General features: G+C 36.6%; 1 protein-coding gene across 1 annotated transcript in view; it reads right to left on the bottom strand.

Moving 5' to 3' along the window:
• Positions 1-25,729, bottom strand: part of LRRC7 (leucine rich repeat containing 7) — a 498,137-nt gene that overhangs the window by 122,323 nt on the left and 350,085 nt on the right. The window contains exons 9-11 of the mRNA XM_060005892.1: positions 19,315-19,389; positions 12,958-13,102; positions 7,265-7,337 (exon numbers count right to left, since the gene is read on the bottom strand). Of these exons, the coding sequence (XP_059861875.1) occupies positions 7,265-7,337; positions 12,958-13,102; positions 19,315-19,389 (293 nt within the window). The remainder of the gene's footprint in view (positions 1-7,264; positions 7,338-12,957; positions 13,103-19,314; positions 19,390-25,729) is intronic.

Here is a 25,729-nt window from a genome sequence, read left to right as displayed (position 1 = left end):
CGGTAAGGTTTTACCTTAGATCACATATCAGTACAAGCAACACTACTCAAGGTAGTAATGCTTGACATTAAACAACAGCAACAATATTGACTTAATTTTCTAAAAACATTCTCCACATTTTTCTCTACTTTAGTTTGGTCTCCATGAATCAGTCTTGGATGAGAACATATTACTGTATCATTAACCCTCAATTACCTAGCTAATGGGGAAGAGGGATTGTGAATATACTACACAGATAATCTATGATTAAACTTTAACATCATTTATGACCATTAGAAACCATTAGATACCATTAAATATTCTATTAATGTAGATGCTAATAAACATAAAAATAAATGACTTTGGGCTTCATTTTCTTAGTTCACTTTTAACTCTTAACAGAAGTAATGTAATTCCATGGAAAATGTTCAGACAGGTTTGGGTTCCAATTCTAGTGTGGTCACTTAATATCTGAGTGAACTTTATCTACTTATTAATCCCTGTTTTTTAATCTATAAAATTGGTTGATAATGCCTGATATGTAGAGTATCAGTGAGGATTCAATGTATGCTACCTTACTAGCACATTGATCTTGGACTTCCCAGCTTCTAGAACTCTGAGAAATAAACTTCTGCTGTTTTAGTCACCCAGTCTATGCTACTTTGTTATGGCAGCCTGAGCAGAATAAGACAATACATTATTATCATATTTGTAAATAAGTATAAAACATTTTTCTTGTTAAGAACTGGATCTTTCCTTCATTTTATATTACTAATCCTTACACAGATGAACATAAGCAAGGATCAATAAATAAATGGTTTTTTGCTTATTATTATTGATGACTATTATAATTTATTGAAGGCTATCTAACACTAAGTCTCACAATAAACTCAGAGATGTATTATTATTTCCATTTTACAGATGAGAAAACTACAGCTCTGAGATGTGAAATGATGTGTCCAAGGTCAATTAGTTAATGAGTGGAGAAGCCGGTCTAGTTCCAAGGCTTGCAAATATTCCCCTGTGCCATACTGCCTAGGTACGATGAAGAGATTAAACATGTTCAAGACATGATACCAACCTTTAAGGAGCCCATATACTAGTTGGGAGGGCATGACATTATAATTTAAAGGTAAATGATGATACAAAAGATAAATAAGAGATTTATTGGTAGGAATGTAAATTGATACAGCCACTATGGAGAATAGTATGGAGGTTCCTTAAAAAACTACAAATAGAACTGCCATATGACCCAGCAATCCCACTACTGGGCATATACCCTGAGAAAACCATAATTCAAAAAGAGTCATGTACCAAAATGTTCATTGAAGCTCTATTTATGATAGCCCGGAGATGGAGACAACCTAAGTGCCCATTGACAGATGAATGGATAAAGAAGATGTGGCACATACATACAATGGAATATTACTCAACCATAAAAAGAAATGAAATTGAGTTATTTGTAGTGAGGTGGATGGACCTAGATTTTATCATACAGAATGAAGTAAGTCAGAAAGAGAAAAACAAATACCGTATGCTAACACACATATATGGAATCTAAAAAATAAAATAAAATAAATGGTTCTGAACAACCTAGGGGCAGGACAGGAATAAAGACACAGACGTAGAGAATGGACTTGAGGACACAGGGAGGGGGAAGGGTAAGCTGGGATGAAGTGAGAGAGTGGCATGGACATATATACACTATGAAACATAAAATAGATAGCTAGTGGGAAGCAGCCACATAGCACGGGGAGATCAGCTCAGTGCTTTGTGACCACCTAGAGGGGTGGGATAGGGAGAGTAGGAGGGAGATGCAAGAGGGAGGGGATATGGGCATATATGTATATGTATAGCTGATTCAATTTGTTATACAGCAGAAACTAACACAACATTATAAAGCAATTATACTCCAATAAAGATGTTTTAAAAAAAGATAAATAAGAGACATATAAGAAATGGAAAAATATCAGGCTAGAGTGTTCCCTAACTTGTATAAAGAGTTCACAAAACTTATTTGTCCACAAAACTTATCTTTATGTCATACCTATTAAAATCTCAAGTAATGATTATTTTGAGGAATATAACTTAGGAAATGCTGGTTTAGTTAGTAGGTGTACTGAGCTTTTAATTTAAAGGAGGAAGCTGCAGTGGTCTGGGTAGACAGAGGGAAAAGAATTAAGTTGTAAAAACAAGTAAGCATATTTTTGAATACAAATACCCCCAATCTGATTTAAGTCAATAACTCTTTACCTTATTGGACTTCATTTTTATAAAACATTTATTAAATGTGTGAGCACTTTCCATGTATTAACACATTTAATCCTCACAACATTCTTATGAGGTAGGCATTATTACTATGATTTCCATTTTACTGAGGAGGAATCTAAGGCTCTACCCAATAACACATCGAAGAGCCAGGTTTCAGACCCAGAAGGTCTGGCTCCAAAGCCAAAGCAACCAACTGCTGTGGTAAACTTCTCTCAGGGAGCTTTGTTTTAAACCAGCATCTCGGACTTCCCTGGTGGCGCAGTGGTTGAGAGTCCGCCTGCCGATGCAGGGGACACGGGTTCGTGCCCCAGTCCGGGAAGATCCCACATGCCACGGAGCGGCTGGACCCATGAGCCATGGCCGCTGAGCCTGCGCGTCCTGAGCCTGTGCTCCGCAATGGGAGAGGCCACAACAGTGAGAGGCCCTAGTACCGCAAAAAAAAATAAATAAATAAACCAGCATCTCGGGTAATTCTGATGCAGGCACAATGGAATAGGGTTTGAGAAGACAGTTATCTGATAGGTGTATAAGTAAGCTGAATCCAGTTAGTGGTTCTTAAACTTTAGCATGCGTCAGAATCCCTGGAAGGGTTTGTTAATACACAGATTGCTGGTCCAATGCCCAGAGTTTCTGATTCAGTAAACCTGGGATTGTCTCTGAGAATCTGCACTTCAACACGTTCCCAGTTGAAGCTGATGCTGCTGATCAGGGGACCACATGTTGAGAACCACCAGTCTAGACTAGAATATGGAAAAACTTGAATATTAGTGTGAAGAAATTTGGGTTTTATCCAATGCAGGGTGTGTGTGTGTGCGTGTGCACACACACTTTGTTTTTAATTTTTTGACGAGAATAACATTACATGATACAAAATTCAAAAAGTACAAAAGGTATACAATAAAAGCAAGTCTCCCTATTTACTCTATTGCCCAACCCCCAAATTCTCCTCCCCAAAGCCATGTACATTTCCAGTTTCTTGTGTATCCTTCCATGCTTAGGGAATAGGGGGAAGCGCAGTTTTTAGCATTCAGATATCTAGAATGCTTATTTTCTTGTTATTATAGCAGTCTAGTAAGTAGACTACTGGAATTTACCATCTAGGGTATTGATATCATATAAACTAAACATCTGGATCAAAGAATTAGAATTTTAGACATAGGTGGAAATTATAAATGAAGAAACTAAGCCACTGAGAGTTTAAGTAATTTGTCCAAGTTCACACAGTAAGTGGCGTAGCCAGGGTTCACACCCATGCTATTTGACTCCAAAGCCAGTGCTCCTTGCATTATTCCTCAGGAGTTTGAGGTCCATAGGAAAGAAGGCATTTACCCAGCTTTGCATAGTTACGTAGACTCTCTGATTCTAGTCAGCAGTCTTTCTCATTGACCATACTCTATGATGGAATGACTTTTTAAAATATCCATTCAAATTTTTGAGATTTTATTGCCTTTCTCCAAAGCTACGAAGCTAAGAGAGAGTAGGTTTAGCGTATGGTTCCTCTTCCTATGGGAGATCTTTTGCCTTTAGAGCAATGGGGCTCTTAAATGACCTAATATTACAAAATGTGTGACTCAACTATAACACATATTAAGAAACATCATAGGACCCAGCAATCCCACTACTGGGCATATACCCTGAGAAAACCATAATTCAAAAAGACACATGCACCCCAGTGTTCATTGCAGTACTATTTACAATAGCCAGGTCATGGAAGTAACCTAAATGCCCATCGACAGATGAATGGATAAAGAAGATATGGTACATATATACAATGGAACATTACTCAGCCATAAAAAGGAATGAAATTGGGTCATTTGTAGAGACGTGGATGGACCTAGAGACTGTCATACACAGTGAAGTAAGTCAGAAAGAGAAAATCAACTACCATATATTAATGCATATATCTGGAATCTAGAAAAATGGTACACGTGAACCAGTTTGCAAGGCAGAAACAGAGACGCAGATGTAGAGAACAAATGTATGGACACAAAGGGGGGAAAGCGGGGATGGGGCGTGGTGGTGGTGGGATGAATTGGGAGATTGAGATTGACATGTGTACACTAATATGTATAAAATAGATAACTAATAAGAACCTGCTGCATAATAAATAAATTAATTAAATTAAATTAAAAAAACAGAAGCAACATAGGTCAATTAGCAGCTTAGCTTTGAAATCTGATAACTTCTCTCAGCCTCTGTTTCTGCATCTGTTGATGGGGAGATAATAATACACATTGAATAGTGTTGATGGGGCCTTTAAATAAGAATACATGTAAAGCACCAAACATGGTATCTGGCACAATATGAGCACACACAAAAAGTTGTTTGTTACTATTTTCATTGCCCATTCAATTATTAGAGTGGCTGGAACTCTTAGGCACAACTTAAGATTCAACAAAAAAAATAACCAATTTTACAAGTCATGTGGCACAAAAGTCATGGAATCCATTTCAACTGTGAAAGATGTTGAAAAATGAATTCTTTCAGCAATTTTTACTAGTTGGACTATTAAAAATTACCAAAGATAAGTCTAACCTATTGAAACATTCAATGTGCAGAATGAGAATATTTTTGGTCACTGCAGCTGATCTGAACATTTTGGTGCACAGAGTTCTAGGTAGAATGTTTCATAATAAAATAAAGACTATTTCACTACTTGCAGAACACTTTCTGCATGTGCTCTGGTGTGCCATTAAATAGGATTCTAATCAAATTTTATCTCTAGCCTTGAGCTAAATCTCTGATCTATCAGTTCTGAATTCCCTAAAGAAAGCAAAGCCATTATATCATTATTATTATTTTTACTTCATACAGATTGTTTATTAAGGTATACTATAAAATTTTAGAAATTTAGTTTATTTTTTGCCACAAGTGCTACCTTGAAGTGAGAACATGTTAGACAATGGCTGTCACAATTTTACCATCCAAGACATGATGTATTATAGAACTGAAATCTTCAAACTTTTTCATTTTAGGACCTCTTTACACTCTTAAAAATCATTGGTAATCTTAAAGTACTTTTTAAAATATGGCTTATACCTATTGGTATCTATAATATTATAAATTAAAAGAGGCATTTAAAAATAGTTATTTATTATTCATTCTTAAATAACAATAATAAACCCATGACATGTTAATGTAGGTAGCACATTTTTATAAAAGTAAGTATACTTTCCAAAACAAAAAACTTTAGTGAGAAGAGTGACATTTTTATTTTTGTGAATCTCTTCAGTGTTTAGCTTAATAGAAGGCAACTGGATTCTCATATCTGCTTTGTATTCAATTTATTGTGGTATATTGTTTTGATTAAGTTATATATAAAAAAGTCCAAACTCACACAGATAGGTAGTTGGAAAAGGGAAAAGTATTTTCATGGTCTTTTTGGATAATTGTGATTATTCTTTGATACTACACCCAAACTCAACAAATGGCAGTCTTTTTAGGGGATACAGTAATTGCAATGTAGAATCTGAAATACATCAATGAACTTTTCTTACTTTTCATACCAATACATTAAAATCAACTAATCTTTTTGCACTTTGAATGGGTCTATTTCTCATGTGTGATTTTGTAGCTCATGCATCGGTCATTTGGAAAGTGTTGCTTCACTGAGTTGAACAGATTTTCCAAATGTTGACACATTTCATATTACAATATCAACAAATCACATTCATTATATTACACCAGTGATATCACACCAGTCTTATCAGAAAAGGCTTTAAATATTGGGAAGCTGTCAAACTCACAGTGGCAGATACAAATTTTCCAAAATTCTAATTTTTACTTGATAGCTCAAATTTCACTGTTGGCAACAAATTCTGTCAGTTGTTTTCCTTGAAGTGACAAGCTCACTTTGTTCATTTTTGACAAAATGTCTGCCAAATACTCAAGTCTGAGTAACCACAGTTTGTCAGTCATTCTTCCTCTTTTTAAAATAGACTTTATTTTTATAGCCGTTTTAGGTTCACAGCAAAACTGAGCAGAAGGTAGAGATTTCGCATATACTTCCTACTGTTTTTTTATTCTGCCTTTTTTTATTGTAATAAAATATAGTCATATAGTCCATTTCTTTAACACTTCCCTTCATGGCTTTATATGAATGTCAAAACATCAAATTGTAGACTTTAAATATATGCAGTTTATTGTACATCAATTATAGCTAATAAATCTGTTTTTTTAAAAAAAAGCTAGGCTTTCTCCCCACCATCCCAAGTACACCCAAATCTGTTAAATTATGGATTTATATAATTCTTCACATGAAATGTGGGGCAAGATTCCTGTAAAATGGCCTTACAAAATGTTAGAATAAAGACAGCTTATTGATTTCTCACTTTACACAAGTTGTAAACAAAAGAACTTCAGTGCAACACTGATAATAACATACATGTTTCTTAAAGAACTGTAAATCAAACATTAATGGCAACATAAAATTAGAAATAAATCCCTATCAAACACATGGAATATATTTTGTCCTTAAAAGGCAATGATGACCTTTCACCTTGCAGCTTTTTAAAATGCAAGCTAAAACAGATGCTTACCTCCTTAAAGTCTAAAAATACATTAAGTTTCCACAAATATCAAATTTTACTAACAGTGTAATGGTAACATATACATAATGCAGATCTTATAAAAGTTGATTTGATTTTGTAAGATATAAGTGTATTTAGAGCTGCTACTCAGTCAAAAACATCAAATTAATAGTATCTGGAAAATTACAGGCAATGGCATAATTGAAGGTCTGGTAATCACTTTGCTTATGAAAGAGTGATGGTTAAGTATTTCTTATGATATTATCAATATATAGTTGGGTGTCAATGCAGTGTCTAAATATAAAACTAAATTAAGATAAATTATATACAAATATATAACTAAATAAAATGTGGTCTAAAATGAGTTTACATATGAACAAAATTATTGATATCTCTAGCAGAAAATGTGTGAAAGTAGAAAACTCAATACATTCTTTTGTTTCTGGCTTTAGAGAGACTGACTGGTATGAAACTTTGTCACTTACTTTCCGATTGTATTGGGTAGGATTGTAAGTTGATTGTCATCTACTTTCAGAGTAGTTAGTTTTTTCAACAAACCTAAAACAGAGAAGAAGATATATTAATGTATAAGAATAGATTTCTGATAAAAAATACAATATAAAAGGAATCGCTTTTTATGAGTGGTAATCCTGATCAAACTACTGCCCCTGTCCACCAGTGGAGCCAGAGGAGGGCTGACAGTCTCAACATCACTTGATTGGGTGATGAGTGTTTGTCATGCTAATTGGCTGCACTCTGCTTATATCAACCTACAAATTGATATTCGTGTGTCTAGTTTTTTTTTTTTTTTCGTGTGTCTAGTTTTAACCTTCCAGTTACAAAAAATTTACTTACATCAATGAGAGTTCAAGTACATTGGTGGAGACATAAACAAAACACAGGGCTCCATAGAAACCTGAGTTGGCAGTACTACTACCACATTTCCCTTTTCTGTTATGCAGCAAATGGACCCGATGAAACTTTTCAAGCCAACTGTGTTCGGTATTTTATTAACTCATAAGCACTAATAACTAACATTCCTGTTGTGATACAAATTGAAAACAAATCTGAATGAAGCCTAATAATCAACAAATGGGTACTGAAGTACTGCAGTGTAGTGGTTATAATTATCGACTTGGAAAATTACAACGTATGACTTCATACTCTTTCTGTTACCATAAATCCTTGACTTGGATCAGCAGTAAGCACAAAAACTTGTAGCTTTTAATCTATCAAGTAGAACTGGCCAAGAATTGATGTTCCAACTATTTATATTTCACTGTCTGATTTATGCCCTCCATACCTTTACTGCTTGATCTACTCCTACTCCCAGGGTTTTAAAGAGCAAAAACCACAGAGTAATTGAAGAACAGCTTCCTTTACCTGGCCGTAACACAACCCATTGTATCAATATGGCTTAAATAGCTAAAATCCAAGACAAAGCATTAACAGTGGCTAATTTTTGTTTTACATTGGAATATAGATATACACTATAGACGACTTGTTTTGCAGAAAACTTGTTCTGATGGATATAGTAGGTTCCATGGTTGAATGTGTTTGGGAAATCTAAATTAAACAAAATCAACCAGATTTCTTTAATGAAGTTTTTCTAGGAATTTTTAATATGGTAATGTAACAGGGTGACGCTAAAGTTATTGGGCAACTTGTGTGTATGCACAGAGTATCTTGTATAGTGGTGTTTTGCGAACATGCTCTCAGAAGCACTGCTATAGCTCACGCCTACCCACCTCAAGTATTTTGAGCATACCTTAAAGGCAAAAAGTAAGTCACAAGAAGTCTGAAATAAAGCCATTGTTGCACTTTAAGTTTCTCTATACTCAGTTACGTATTCTGCAGAAGCACTCAGAATTTCTGCTCTAGTTGAGAGAAATGTTATCACTATCAGACTGCTGTGAGAAAATACCTATAATATTTGGAGATTAATACATCAGCTTGTGCTGTTAGGATACATGGCTGAAAACAGTAGCACCTGAGAAAGAAAACAATTCTCACTGGGGTAATTTATCTCTGAAATTTGAATACCCACTGCCATATTCATCTATGCTCAAAGGGTGACTGAATCACTTTAGCTTCTCTGATGTATGTGTAAGAAACTATAGACCTTGGAAATATAAAAGAACTCCTGAGTTTGTTCATCAATTGTGAAAAGACAACAGGGGACTATGAATTACAGCTAAATGAGTTGTAGTCCTGATCAAACTACTGTCCCTGCCCACCAGTGGAGCCAGAGGAGGGCTGACAGTCTCAACATTGCTTGATTTGGTCACGAGAAATTTTGGGCTGGGTTACAGATGGCTCTGCAAACATGAAACCAGGTTGCAAAGCAGTCTTTAAGAGAATCACAGTTCCTAGGTCTGAAGTAGTGGTGAGAAAATTTCGAGGCAGGATAGGGATTAAGGCCAAAAGACTGATGCAACAGATTTTTTTTGAAGAATGGAGTAGTGGCTCTGACAATTGACAGACGCTTCTATAGCTTTAAAGGTTGAAGTGAGTTAGGGCTCCCTTCTTAGTTCCACGTCTGTGGACTTAAGGGAACTTCACTCATTTGTGGTGTGGCTGCTTTGCCACTCACATATTCCATCCAAGGGTGTGCCCTTTGGACACATTCTGGAGCTTCGGTAGGAATCTGGTTGTCCTTGGAGTGGAAAAAGGCCAACAGCCTCAGCTCTGTTGCTCATGACTTCCGCTTGCAGATAAATACTACATAGCTATATCATATCTGCTTGGAATCTCTTCTACCCTCAGGCACCAAAGGTACTTTATCCTATTTCTTCCTCAATTTCCCACCTCTTTATCCTATATTCCCAACTCAGATATACTGAAGAGAAAGAAAAAGGAGGCTTTTTTTGCTATGATTTTAGCTACTTATATATAAATATATAATAAGCAGCAATGTATTAAACATTAATATCAAAAATAGCTAATATTTACATGGCATCTACCCTAGATAATAGAATTTTGAAAGCCAAACGGCTGTGCACTCATCGTATCTAAGATTATAATAATTATTATCTTATTATAGTACCTAACATTGATTGAACATTTACTATGTGCCAGGTACTGTTCTAAGCAATGCTACATATACTAATTCATTTATTTCTCAAAATAATCCCCTGATGCAAGTACTATTACTTCCCCACTTAAAAGATGATAAAACTGAGGCACAGAAAGATTAAGTAGCTAGTGTAAAGTCACACATTTAGTAAGGTAGAAAAGCCAGACTTTGAACTCGGGTAGCTTGACTACAAAACCTGTGTCTTTAACCACTAAGTGAATAAGATAAATTATTTTGGAAAGTAAAAAAATTATATTCTCCTTTACTGAGTTTCTCTGCTATCCAAAGAAGCTGATTATTAAAGCTCTAACTTGAAAATGTAAAGAGCCCCCTTCATTTTCCCTGCAACCAGCACAAGGAAAGGGACTCAGCATACAGGGTTCATTGTTGAATATATCACTCCATTCAAATACCCCACAACTGCAGAATTAAAATAGGTGTAAAGATTTTATTTTAGTTGCTATTTCCCTTTATTAATACTGTGACGTTTCTTGTCTTTTATTCTTTTAAATGTTGGTAGTTCAATAGACGATCCATGCTCAAATAAAGAAGAAGAGATGCAATTTACCATCCAATCAGAATCAACAAATTATTTTAGGACTTTTGAACAGAGTTCCCAGGTATTTCTCTTGACCAAGAAGGAAATTCTTAGAGGAAAGTTAGCCATTCTACGTGTATAATCAGGTACTCTGGCAACTCTGCAGATGTATAAATGCAATTTTCCCTAAAAGGTCAATAGGGTCCAAAGATAGTTCCAGGAGTAAGCTACTAACAAGTTACTTTCTTAATCTGAGAACCACTCAGATTCTAAGTGAAGGTGTTAAATATGTTATACCACCTGCCTGTGCTGGTCTGTTTTATCATCCCAGGATCTAATCTGATATTTTCTATCATCTATACATGCTGCCTTCCCCAGACCAGAAGGCTAATTCCCTAGTCTGCTTTCTTAATGGAAGATATTTTAAACAAATAATCATATCATCTTTTATTTCACTATGTGACATTTTCATTTCCAGAATTTCTAATTGGTTCTTTTTATAACCACCTGTTCTTAGTCATAGCTCCTGTTTTTGTTTTATAAGTTATTTTTATTTTTACAAATGTTATTCTTCCTTTTATCTATTTGAGGATCTGCACATACTTAAAATTTTTTTTTTTAACATTGCTTGATAATTTTGGTTTCCCTTGGGGTAAATTTTCCTATTGTTTGAGTTTTGGGTTGTTGTAACATTAGTTTTCCTTTAAAATTTTTGTTTTCATGCCCATTTGTAAGGGTGAATATTTTTTCCTTACCTATGCTCACCCCTCCCTGCCTGGCACTCTTATGGTTACCTCCACCTGACCCCCAAGTTTCTGGAGTTCAGAACCAGGTCTTATATTAGCAACATGGTACTCTCATTTGATGTGGATATTGCAGATTCAGTCCAAACCAGCTTGTGACGAGCCATAATTTTCAGCAGTGAATCTGTATCTGTTCTCTCCTTCCACCCTAGCTCTACATATTAGTTGCAGGTTTTTTCAAGTCTCTCTTTGCAGAAAAGGGTCCCTTCCCTGCCTCAGTCCCTGTAAGTCTGTATTCTTCTGTTACGCTTAAGGTCTTTTTTTTTTTTTTTACTGCAGGAACAATTTATCAGTCAGGCCTAGGGTCATTGCTGTGTTTCCATTATGTCTCAAATCCAGGTATATGTTCATTCTTCTTAAGCAGGGCAAAATTATTTTATTTACTAAATACTTAAGGAGCACTTACCATACACCAGGCATAATTCTTTGTACAGAAGAGGCAGTAATGAACAAAAATACATTCTTCTAATATAGTTTTTCCATTCTCATTGTGTCTTTGAAGAGGCATGGAGTGGTGATTGAGTAGGAGAGTAAGATATGTATCTTGACCATATGGTTATCTTGACCAGATGACCATCTCTATCATCTTGACTAGAGGATGCTCTTTTAAACTATTATATTTCCTTACCTTCTACAACACTAAATAATATTTTCTAAGCTTATCTGATCATAAGTTTCATCTAGGGTATTTAACAAGAATACAGAACAGAGGGCTTATTACACATTTATTGAATCAGACTTTTCACAGAACAAGCCTGGAAATGTGGAACTGTTTAATAAAGCTCTCAGATAAGTCCTATGGTAGAATAAGTTGGAGAAACACTGTTATAAAAATATATAATTATATAAATAAAAAAGTCATCAAGTCTACAAAGAAAGAAAAGCCAGCCTGTTCTGTTAAAACTAGTATTCTCTATTAGACTGAAAGAATAGTGAAAATGGAAGCAATAAAATATTGAAGAAAAATTTGGGAAACTGTTTTGTCTTCTAGCTTCCCTTCAATCAGGCTACCTAGGTTGTGACTCAAGTTTTAGAAGCATTAATAAGTTCCAGACATATGATACATCTAATTCAGAGTGTTAAAAACTACATTCCAAAGTTAAGTAGTTTGATGATTACTCTCCTAGCTGTTTCCTCTCATAAATAATAATAATAAGATATACATACAAAAGGTTTACTCATATTTAAATTAGATTCTTTCATTATTTTACTCAGATAAAAAGTTATGACAAAAATAGATTGAGTGGTAAATATATACTAACAGACAAAATATCTGGTCTTATGAATCTTAAATATAAAGGTGAGATGTCTTTTTTGAATAATAGAAATATGAAGATATTTCATATTTATTGTTATTCCTAATTATAGTGATGTTACAATAATAGTAAAAATAGAATATAGCCACGCTGTGGATAGAAGCTACTGTAATTCTATAGTAATAAAAGGAGACATACATGTTTATCAAAGCACTTAAATCTAAGATATATACTCCTTTTAATAACATTTTACAACTTAGGAGATCTAAAATTATTTAAAATATATCAATTTAGTAGGATCATTTTACTAGGAGAGTCTTCTTGAGTTTGACAACTATAGTTACCATTTCATTTTAAGATATTGGTAAAATATTTTATCACCTTGAATAATGATCATGCTAATTTATTAATATCATGCTAAGAGTATATACCCTACATCTGCGAACAAACTATAGAAAATAGTATATTTGACATAAACATTCGTGAAGAGATATTACATTCTCACCTATAGAGTCAGGCAACTGTTGCAACATATTGGATGACAGTAAGAGGTCCTCCAGGGCTTCACATCCAGAAATGTCCAAGTCAACTGTTTCTATTCTGTTTTTTGACATATCCAGGTATACCAACATCTTTAACTTCCCTATAGACTTGATGACATTGCATAAACTCAGGGTTAGTTGAGAAACTTTCAGGAAATATTTTAAAGTTGTAAAAACCACAACACTATAAATTAATTTTAAAAGCAAATTCAACGATAACAAGTTTTGGCGAGAATGTGGAGAAACCATAACCCTCATACATTTCTAGGAGGAATGTAAAATTATACAGCCACTTTGGAAAACAGTTTGGCCATTCTTCAAAATATTAAACATAGAGTTTCCATATGACCCAGAAATCCCTAGGTACATACTCAAGAATGAAATATACATCCACAAAGAAACACAAATATTCAAAGCAGTGTTATTCACAACAGGCAAAAAGTGGAAACAACCCAATGTCCATCAAATGATGAACAGTTAAACAAAATGTGGTATATCCATAAGCTGCAGTATTATTTAGCAATAAAAAGCAATAAAGTAGCAATACATGCTACAAAATGGATGAACCTTGAAACATGCAGTGAAAGATGCCAGTCACAAAAGACCACCTATTGTATGATTCCATTTATATGAATTGTCCAGAATAGGCAAATCTATGGAGTCAGAAAGTAGATAAGGATTGCTAGAGGCTGAAAGGTCAAGAGGAAGGGAGTAACTGCTAATGTTTCTTTCAGTGGTGATGGAAATGTTCAAAATTAGATTGTGGTGATGCCTGTTCAATTATGTGAGTATTTTGAAAACCATTGAACTGTATACTTTAAATGGGTGAATTTTATGATATGTGAATATATCTCCCAACAGAGATAATATGTTAAAAGATAGCAGCAATAATCTCAAAGTTGCTGTAGAATTAAGTAAATTGAAAGAAAGAAAGAAAAACGAAGGAAGGAAAAGAAAGGAAAAAAGTTGCCACATAAACAACATATGCTGACATTCTGATTCTTACAATTTCAAATGCATAAGAAAGGTATTAAATCGTGATTTGGACTTCATCCTACTACACAGAATCAATTTGTTCATTCAACAGTTCTTTTGAGGATCTACTATGTACCAGGACTTTTGTTATATACTGGAGAACAATCATGAATAAGTCAGCTATGTGAGGGAAGAGACTTGTCATGATATAGATAAAGTCTTTAAGGTGCTCATAGCAGTGAAGGAAACTGTCAAATAAATAACTATAATACCCTATGATATGTACAATAAAAAAAGCATGTAGAGAATGCCCTAGAAACAAAGGGATGCAAATTGCCTGGAAGGCACTGCTGTCAAGAAAAGGAGAAACTGTACCTGGAGTAGAGAACAGCACAGAGAAGTGTGAGGAAGTGTGGTGTGTTTGAGGGAGAGTGGGAGATTCAACGTCACTGAATACAGTGATGAAATTAAGCATCATAAGAAGCCAGCTGTTAAATGGCCTTGCCTGTCATGTGAGGATTACGTGATCTCTATCTTATAGGCAAGGAGAGCTATTCAAAGCTTTTAAGATGGTGAATGACAAAATCAGATTTGTGTTTTGAAATAATGACCTCAGGGAAATGTGAAGGGAAGATTCATGACTGGGGTTAGAGTAGATCTGAAAGGATTAGAAGGATTTGGAAGCAGTTTAGCTGAGGAGATGAAAGGGACCTGAGTTAAGGCAGCAGAAGCGAGGATGCAGAGGGGATGGCTCGAGAAAAATTTAAATGTGAAATGATTGGATTAGTAACTGATTACTGAGGACAGGGGAGGAATCAGGTCATACATTGGGCAGGGAGTGAATAGTGATTGTTTAGCTTGGACATGTACTATGGGAATTAGAGCAAGATAAAATCCTTCATTTTCCTTTTCTTTAAGGGCATGAGTTGCAAATAAATGTCCCACATATATCTGTGTTCAGTGGGTCATCGGCTTGTTGGTCTACCTGTATACAATTTACTATGCTGTCTCTACTTATTTGACAGAGTATAAACACATAAATATTACATAAACAAATTTATTACTCAAGCACACACTTGGCACTGTGTTAAGTACTTTATACATATTACTTGACATAATACTTCATATTCTTGCTGCTCAGAATGTGTTTTACACAGCAGCAGCATTAGTACAACCTGGGAGTTTGTCAGAAATGTGGAATCCAGACCCACTCCAGACCTATTGAATCAGAATCTGCACTTGGACACACATTAAATAAAGCTTAGAGGTTAAGTAATGTCACACGCTGGTTTCCCTGAGAATTGGAGACAAAGAGAAATTTATGAGAGAGATTCTTGGGATTAATACCAGGGGAAAGAAAGAGGGAAGGAAGGAAGCAGGATTGGACAGATGACGGTGGGCTATGATGAAGTTTTGAGGAATTCCTCAGCTGACCCTTCAAATAGTATTGAAGTAGCAGGGAAGGGGCCAGGCCTTCAGAGTCTTATTTGATTGATCATTGGATGCAGGTCTCCTGGAATAGGGGTGTAACCCTGCATGAGAAAGTTCTCTCAGCTGAGGCAATTCCTGAAGAGGGTGGAGAGCTGCAAGCAGCATGCCCAGAAGCTGGGGAGTTCATCCAGGAGGATGATGCATGACAGGATATACTACAAGTAACATTCCAAAGTTGCTCCATTAATAAGGGGTGGAGCTAAAATTCAAACTCGTTTTTACCGGAATTCAGACTGCAAAGCCTACCGATTATATTAGCACTTTCTGACTGATGCCTTAATTAACTCAGCTCATATCTCTAGCCCTGCTCCTCCAGTTCCCCATGTGGGCAGAGGGTGAACACAGTCTTAGAACAGGTGAATAGTTGCTAGGCTCGGAACTGGGTACTCTGGGTGAGTCAGGCCATGGGGCTGAGTTTCTCCTCATGCCTAGAAATATGTTCCTTGGAAAAATACTGTCACTTTACTTATATCTCTCCACCCCAAGGAACTATTATGTTACCTTAGCTCATCTCTTCTAATGAGCATAGAAAGAATAATATATATGATTGTGTCTATGTGTGTGTATATTTCTTTTTTTGTTTCATTACGATGAGAAAATTTCTTTTCTCTTTGAAGCTTCCTGAATTGCTATCTCCAGCAAACTCAATAAATATTTTGGTGTGAAGTTTCTAAATATCTTTTTTTTGGAAGCAAAATAACAATTTGGTGTTTATTTTTATCTTTCTAAAGCCTTACTTTCAAACATCTTATAAAAGCAATAGTAGCCTGGAGTGATAAAGGCCTTTGAGGCCCAATGTCTCAGAGTTCTTGAGGATGCTGAATGTTGCTCCAACATCTCTCTGAACATAGAGGGGTCTACAGGTGAGTGGTGGGCAACAAATAAAATGTCGAAGCCATCACAAGGAAAAGAAGATATTGGAGTTTGCTGTTTAGTCATATTTTGGTTGATTGATCTTAGAGTGATGGCCACAAGACAGAGCTCTGTAGCAAACTAATGTTTGATCATTATCTATTTGCTTCTCTGATTTATGAAAAACAGTGGAAAAATGAAAGCCCAGGCTTCCAAAAGTATTTAAAAAGTATATTAGCTTAATGTATTTTGGTACATGAACTAAAAATAAAAAGGAACATGCTTTTTTTCCCTGTGTCTTATGACAGCAGTCCCCAACCATTTTGGCACCAGGGATTCGTTTCGTGGAAGACAATTTTTCCACAGACCGGGGCGGGGGAGGGGGGGATGGTTTTGGGATGATTCAAGAGCATTACATTTATTGTGTACTTTATTTCTACTATTATTACATTGTAATAAATAATGAAACAATTATACAACTCACCATAATGCAGAATCAGTGGGAGCCCTGAGCTTGTTTTCACTTGCCACTCACTGATTGGGTTTTGATATGAGTCTGCAAGCAATCGATTTATTATGATCTCTGTGCAGTCAAACCTCTCTGCTAATGATAATCTGTATTTGCAGCTGCTCCCCAGTGCCAGCATCACTGCCTCAGCTCCACCTCAGATCATCAGGCATTAGATTCTCAACCTGGATCTCTCGCATGCACAGTTCACAGTAGGGTTCGTGCCCCTGTGAGAATCTAATGTTGCTGCTGATCTGACAGGAGGCGGAGCTCAGGCGGTAATGCCAGCCATGGGGAGCAGCTGTAAATACAGATGAAGCTTCGCTCGCTCACCCACTGCTCACCTCCTGCTGTGTGGCTTGGTTCCTAACAGGCCACTGACTGGTACCGGTCCATGGCCCAGGGGTTGGGGACCTCTGTCTTATAACACTAAATATTTAGGATTAATTATCCTGTGAAACTGTCAGACATGGGCTGAAGACTGCATTCAAGATTAGCCTTTCAAAGTCAAGCATGTCTAGGTAATTGCATAACAACTAACTGCCAGCACTGGACATCCAGGAAACCATGTCTGTTTAGGGCAGGGAGGTGTGGGGTATTCCCACAAGAAGCATCACAAAATGTGGAATTCAAGTGTACTAACTAAAGTGGGAAATCCACTTAAACTTGGCAGTATGTGATAAAAAATCTACTTTTGAAGGAGAAAAAATTAGGCAGCACTGTTTTACAGAAAATTTAATCACTACTTTTCCATTTAAATAATACACTAACTAAGGGATTAGAGGTCTGAGTTGATTTCCAAGGTTGGATTTGGGGAATGGAGTAACTGTGAAAAGTAAGATGAGCCTAATTCTCATTTATACCTTCTATTGATTCTATAGCAACAGAATTTTGGAGCATCAGAGGAACAAAAGCCTCTGGAGCTGGTATGAATTACAGACCCACCATTTACTGGCTGTGTGACCTTGGCCCAGTTACTTACTCTTTCTGTTTCAGTTTCCTCATCTATAACATGGGGTTGGTAATAAATCTGCTTCACAGGGTTGCTGTGAGAATTTGGTGAGTCATTTGTAAAATAGCTAGATAGTGCCTAGCCCATGATGTTTTTGAATACATGAATACATTGAAGAAGCAGGTATAAACTTTTCCAACTAGACATACATTCTGATTCCTCAGTATTTGCATAAGGGATTGATCACTGTCTTACTTGTTGCCCCAGGGTTAGTACATACCTTGAATATGATACAAATCAGTCTCTGCTATGTGTAGTGGAATACAGATTTGTCTCTCATGTTATATGTGAGCCCCTCAAACAAATATATTCAAGGTCATTGAGTATATTATTTTTGTAACCCTGACATTAACATGGTTTCTAGTTCATAGAGGTATATTTGTGGTTTCAAATGGTTTTTGAATAAATCAATAAATAGAAAACATGCATGCTTTTCTGTTTTGCATTTGTGATGATAGTAGAAATGTATTCCTTTGGTGAGAGGAGAAAGTATTTTTTCCCTAATCTTTCGTCATATTTTCTTCTTTATGTGGTCCCATGCTTGTTCAAAAGAGAATAAGCTTCCTGTTCTTGTTGCTTTTGCAATCATTTAAAAAAATTTAAATGTTAATTCAAACAAGGAATAAGTTTGACTTTGGGAATATACATCTAAATCTCAGTGGCTGAAGAATTATTACACAACCAGCTGCCCTGGCTTCTTAGCCCAATGCAAGGAGTTTAGAGTTGGCTTTCACCAGAGACCGTTGTGGTGGTGGTTGTTGTTGTTGGTGGTGGTGCGTGTGTGTGTGTGTGTGTACATGCTTATATTCAAGTGCATGTGTTATGAGTGGTAAGAAGCAGTGTTTTATGGAAAGCCATTCTCTCACTGGATGAAAAAGGAATGAATAGTCACACTCAATGAGTTGACTGATAAACCTACTTTTCAGGAGGTATTATTGGATGTTCTGTTAGTTGAGAAGAAAAATCGATTCTAGTTTAACTTTCTATTTTTAACAATTTATGCTCCTTGCCTTTTTCAAAAACTCAAATATGTTCTATTGGAAATCACCTGAACCAAGAGAGAGAGATTTGTATTGTGCAAGAGCTCTAACAATATGAGCAGAAACCATTATCTAGTTACCTACAAGAAGGTTGCTTTTGTAAAACTAAGACTTGGTATTATGTATAGCATTGTTTTTCATTTAACAATATGAACGTTTCAGCTTTTGAAAAACAGTAAATAGGGAAGGAGATGAAAAATATACACCTAAGAGAACACTAAAAATTTTCATACATTTTACACACCTATAACACTCATAAAAGTTATATGAAATATTAAGAAAAACAAATTAGTGAAAAACACTTGATGATGGAACACTCCTAACAAATGTTTAACTTTGAAATGAAAACACTGGGATTTAAGATGTAAGATTAATCATTATCAGTTACAATTAATATACAACATAGATGCTAGACAACATGGCATAATAAAAACTTACATACCCCAGGTAGCACTTGCAATGCATTATTATCCATCCACAGCTCCCTTAAATTTTGTATTTGATCCAGAACTTCAGGCTAGGAGAGGAGTAGGGAGAAAAGAGAGAGGAGAAGAAAACTAAATTAGTCTTTTCTTGTCACAATACAAGATGTAATTTCTTGGATCTGGAACTTTGATTTGGGAATCTAGTGTTAATCCTATAAGAAATTCCAAGTTTAATAGACCTCTTCCAGCAAAACTGGTAATCCCTGAGGTAGCCAACCTAGAATTTATGTGGAAACAATCAGAACAACAATAATAAAAGTTAAAATCTATTACTCTCCCTTAACACCCTACAATTATCCTTTGTAGTATTTATTATACTCTACTCTGTCTACTTCACTAGAGTATAACTTTTTGAAGGGCAGAGTAATGTTTGGTTTTTAATCACTGTATCCTCATATCCCCATTGTTTGCCATGATACTTGGTAAATAGTAGGTTTTTATCATATGTGTGTATTAACACCATACACAAAAACATCTCCCTCCCCTCACCCAGCTCCCAGGCATTACATTACCATGATGTGTTAATAGTATAAACCCACTCTAAGAAAGATAAGAAATCTTTTCATTTATTCAACAAATAATTAGTTGTTGAATAGTGAGGATGCCTACTACGAGAAACACACAGTGTAGGATCCATAGTTATTCAAACTCGGTTCCTGCCTGGAAGTAGCTGATGATCTAATTGGGGAGACAAATGCATATAAATAACTAAAACACAAGGCATCATATGGGAGAAAAGAATAATGTAGAGAAGTCCAGAGAAAAAAGAGAGAGAATATAATCAAGGTGTAACCTACAGTGCATAACGAAACACTTTAACTCCCTAACTAGAAGCTGTCTCTAGCGTCTATCTCCTGGGCAGCAGACTATATATAGAAGATAGAGGTTGTTATTGCTGCCAGCATCATTTCTTGATTTATGATGACCTCTTGTTGTTTTCTTTTCAGAAATCATCCCCTCCCTCACCCTAAGGCCACCTGCTTCCCTTGAAGTTGAATCCTTTTTACCACTTCAGGGAACTGACAAAGGCCTAAGCTAATTAGTGCATTATCTTCACCTGGCCACAGGGTTTGGCTCAAGGATCCATTCAGAGCAGATAAGAAGAAATGGTTCTCTGACTGGGACTTCTGGGGAAAGACTTGCTCTTGCCTGCTGGATTTGAAACTGGAAGGGTGCAGTCCTGGGGGCTTCAGGCATGAGGAAAGGGGCAAAGCCTGTTTGAGTTAAAAGATGGATCCTGATGACATCATATAAGTCTAGAATTAAGCCACACCTGAAGTCAGATTTTTTTGTCTCTTCCAACTGAAAAAATTATCACTGAAAGAAGATACAACCATAGTTTAATAAAATTTGAGACCTAATTAGGAAAGCCAGTGTATTTGATAGAATACTTGTGGAAAAGAATGGAATTGTATCAATGTTACTATTAGACTATTGATAATTGTGGGTCAGTACAATACACTTCAGAGACTTCCAGGACTACTTTGGCAATAGTCTCTGATACATTTAGCCTGCAATTGCAGTGGAACGTGGTACTATTCCTGGGAGAAGTTTCATTTATAACAAGCATCAAAACTTAAAGTTATGACAGGGAAAAAAAGGGCTGCATGAGTAAGTGCGGGGGGATACTTTGTGTAGGAAATATTCCACTGTCACTTACATCATAGGGAACAGGTAGTGAACTACTCCATCTCTGTACTGGAAAACATCGGTCACATGATGCAGTTTTTCTAAGCCCAGGCATCATGCAGACTTTAGGAGAAGAGAAAGAGTTGCATACCTGATAAGTTCAACACAACTTTATGTATGTAATAAGATAGAGATTAGTGTATAAACTTGAAACAATGAGCCTTATTCAGGATGGACTAGATTATGCTGTGGTAACAAATTAATCCTGAAATCTCAGTGTCTTAACACAACAGGATTACTTCTTACCCCATGATCTTGTGTTACCTGCAAATCAAGACTTCCAGAAGAGCCAAAGCAGGAACGACTATGGAAAACTAGCCACTGCTCTTAAAGATCTCAGGCTGGAAGTGACACTTATCGCTTCTACTTATAGCTCATTGTCCAGAACTGTTCATATGGCTAGGACCTACGTTTAGGGAAGGCTGGGAAATGTAGGAGGAATTCATGGAATATTTGGTGAACACTACTGCCCCTGCCACACAGTGACACCATATGAGAAAAAGAATGACAAGAAGGAATATATAGTACTTTCATAATTTAGTTATCCCTTCATTCAGTAAGTGCTTATTAAACAACTTCTAAGTTCCAGGCACTGCACTAGAGTCATAATGCATGGTATGGTCTCTGCCTTCAAGAAACCCATGGTCTATTTCTTGAGCAAACATACAAAGAACAAATACATGACATTATGGGAATATAAAGAAGGGGGTACCTATATGCTTTAGTATTGAGGGAAACCAGACATGGATTCATGGAGCTGAGATATGAAGGAGCTGGTCAGAAGAGAGGAGAGGAGAGGAAACACATTTTAGCCAGAAGCAGAGTGGTGAGAAACAGCATGGTGTAGGAATGGTAACAACAGGCAGTTTGCTTTACACGATTGTCAAGTTTAAAAAGGAGTAAGTAGCAGAAAATGAGGCTAACAAAAGAAGGTGCCGGTCTGTGAAGGCCTCATGTTTTGTTAGGGAGGTGGGACTTTACCTTATGGTCTAGAAGCATAAAAACTTTCTAAAGGAAAGTGATTTTGGCAGATCAATGTTTTATATGTATCACTCTATCCTGGTGGAAAAAAGAAACAAAGAAACCAGAAAAGCTTATTAGGACTAGTAATAAAAGAGATAATGAGGAATAAAGATAAGTTGGATTCAGAAAACGCTTAGAAGATGCATGGCCCCCAGTTTCCCAGTACTTAGTAGTGCCACCAATGGAGGTGCAGAATTTGGAGGTAGGAGCAGATTTATGAAAGAGACTGAATTTAGTTTTGATCATGATTAGCTTTAGGTTCCTGTGAGACACAGGTGGAGATGTCCAGAAATCAGGTGGCTGTTAAAATCTGAAGCTTAAGGAATAGGTCTGTGCTAAGGTTGTACGACTTAGGCATTTTGTGGAAATAGAAACCCATGTGGATGAGCTCCCTACGGGGAATGTGAAGGGACTCAGAGGTGCAGGTGACCGAGGAAGGAGCCCTGTGGAACACTAACACTTGAGAGTTGAAAACAGGAAGTGCTGCTGTCAAAGCCCATTATCAATTCCCAAGAAATAAAAATAGGATCTTGGTAATAAAATAAGTTCTAACCTTTTTTTCCTTTGTACTTCGTCTAGTTTCACTTGCTCATAGGGTGTCGGGTGAAGAGGTCTTGCCCCCCGCACTTCAGACTAGAGTTCCTCGTGCAAAACAGCTGAGCCCAACACCTCAGCTCTAGGCCGTGTGCAGAAGTGCTGTGCGTGATACTGAAATCCAAGATGGCGGCAGTGGGCCATGTGCAGAGACGCTGTACCCAGCACTGCGATCTGGAGTGACTGCCGGAAGCAGCACAGCTGCACCAGACCCAGGAGAACGCTGCCCCTGCCCTGTTGAGGAGACTCCTATGAAGCAGCCCAGCCCATAGTCCGTAGGGGAGAACTTGTGCTCTAGGGCACGAGCTTGCACCTCTCCATTCTCTGATCAAAGAATAAAGCTTTCCTTTGCTTCGGAACCGAACTCAGTCTCATTCTATTGGCACAAGCAACACCAAGCAGAAGGACCCTTGTTGGGGCCCGACTCGAAAGGGTCAGTAACAGAAGGGCAAACTACAGAAGAAGGCAAGAAGAAATGGAGTCCAGAGGAGTTTAAAGGGTTATTAAAGTCCAATGAACAGAATTGTGTTAAGAATAAGTAAGTGAACAAGAGTAACATACACTGGAGAAGTGTCCAGTAAAATAAGAGATGAAGATGTCCGCTCAATTTTGGAAATAGCAGCATGCTGGTAACCTTACTGATAGCCATTTCATGTGATAACTGTATTATAGTGGGTTGAAGATAAATGAGGCAAATAAATGCGGACAATACAGATAGAGTATTCTTTGTAAAGTTTGGATGAGAGGTGAGGAGAGAAGTTGTGGGACTAGGTAGAAATTGAGGAAGTTGAGAAAAAAGAAAGCTGATAGGAAGACACTAGCAAAGAGGAACAGATTAAGGACAGACAAAATGCTATAAAATTAATGGAGTAAATTCCAAGAGGTGACAAAAAAGATGGGACTGATAGCACAAAAAGGGGGTCTGCCCTTGAATAGAAGTGAGACACCTCATTTACTGAGACTCAAGGGAAGGTAGTAAGGTTGATGTGGTTGTAGGTGGGCATGGTGGGGGAAGGCTGGAAGTTGAGAGGGAGCATGTCTGAAGGTCTCAAATTCTCTTAATGAAGTAAGGAGCAAGGTAATCTGTTGAGCTGGCAGGGCAAGAATTTTCTATACGAAGAGCATTTTGGGAGAATGGTTCATACTGGAATCGTTGGAGGGGAATCAAAGAGGAAATTAAGGGCAATCAAAAGAGCTCTATCGGGCTTTCCTGGTGGCGCAGTGGTTGAGAGTCCGCCTGCCGATGCAGGGGACACGGATTCGTGCCCCGGTCCGGGAGGATCCCACATGCCGCGGAGCGGCTGGGCCCGTGAGCCATGGCCGCTGAGCCTGTGCGTCCGGAGCCTGTGCTCCGCAACGCGAGAGGCCACAACAGTAAGAGGCCCGCGTACCGCAAAACAAACAAACAAAAAGAAGCTCTATCAATGGGAACTATTTTAACTTTGGGGGGAGCCAGGTGGGAAACTGACAGTCTAGGAAAAAACAGAAGAAATAGGAGGTTTCAGGTTTCCATGAGGTCAAAGAGGAGTATAGTAAGAGTGACAGATTGAGAGAAGTAGAAGGATAAAAAATTAGAATGAGAGAGCAAAAGTTTAGAGTTTAAGATTTCTGAAGTAGTTCCAGGCAATGAAAAAATTCAAGCTTGTAACCCTGGGTAGTATGACATCTTGGTGTGTGTGGGCAGGGGAGGACGCTGTGGGAACATAAGGTCTTGCATGATCTCTGAGGATTTGGGTAACCTTTGGTGGACTGCATAGTTTGCTCCCTTGGCTGTGTTACACAAAGTGGCAGATAAAACTGATCAATTATACCTCTAAAATACCTCTCACAACGGGTTCTACTGGGGACCCTAGACATCTAAGACAACTAGGAGAGGGATTACTGCTGCTAACCTATATTTCTACTTTATTTCAAAAGTTCTCATTTAATTTATTTAATAATATAATAAGGTAATAAGAGTCCTACTTTACAGATGAAGAATCTGATAATCATTTTCTGGGGAAAATGAGAATAGTTTGATGAGGGTTGCATAACTGCAGCTGGGATTATTACTCAAGTCTCCTGGCTCCAAAAATGACATCATCTTACAGCTTAAGACTGAAATTCTGAAATAATGAAGAATGCTTGTGATCACAAACGCCCAATAAAGAAAGTAAAGCATATGCTGGATTTCTAAAAAAAGATAATATTTTTATTACTGGATGTTATAATAAAATATGTCACAGAGGAAATTTCAGCAACTTTCTAATAAAAACAGAGACAAAATGTATTCAGCAGATCAATACATAACCTTGCTGAAACAACATGAAGATGCAATGACGTCTCATGACCAATAAACAATTTTAAAGTGGATCTCGGGGCTAAACTAAATGGCTTACACCCAACCAAACACATAAATTGCCTTTTTTCATACCGCTTAATTTCATTCTCAAAGTCAATTGTTTGGATTAAAAATGAGTGAATTAAATCAAGAATGGCTTGGCATATTCAATGCTGATGAAGGTGCTGTGAGCTGGGCACTCACATAAACTGCTTTGATGATTATAAATTCATTTGGTCTTTTAGGAAAACATTTTCAAATATGTATCAGTTCTCAAAAGTGTTCACATTTGCTTCGGGGCAACTATCTTACTGAAATCATCTGAAATATGGAAAAATCTTATTGCAGAAAAATTTCATTGTAGAATAATTAATAATATTAAAAATTTGGTCACGCTTTAAATAAACTACAGCATAAGGAAAGATATAATCAAATTATGATAAAATATGTTGGTATAGCATACAAAAATGAAAATGAATTATCTATATTTTTATGTAAGATATACCCTGCAAATAAGAGCAAATGAAAAACAAGTTTAGAAAATTTGTATAGCACAAATCAATTGAACATAAATTTTAAAAAGTTATATATTTATGAATACATAAACATACAGTAAAAATAGGAATATATAGAATAGATGCACACCAAATTAAAAACAGTAATTGTTCTGGGATTGGATTAAGAGTAGGAAGGAGAATATAAAAGATTTCTACTTGATCTACAGTGTTTTATTTCTTTACAAAAGA

Source organism: Delphinus delphis, chromosome 1, assembly GCF_949987515.2.
Source record: "Delphinus delphis chromosome 1, mDelDel1.2, whole genome shotgun sequence".
NCBI lineage: Eukaryota > Metazoa > Chordata > Mammalia > Artiodactyla > Delphinidae > Delphinus > Delphinus delphis.
Note: the sequence above shows the minus strand (reverse complement) of the source record. Positions and strands in the feature narration are given on the sequence as shown.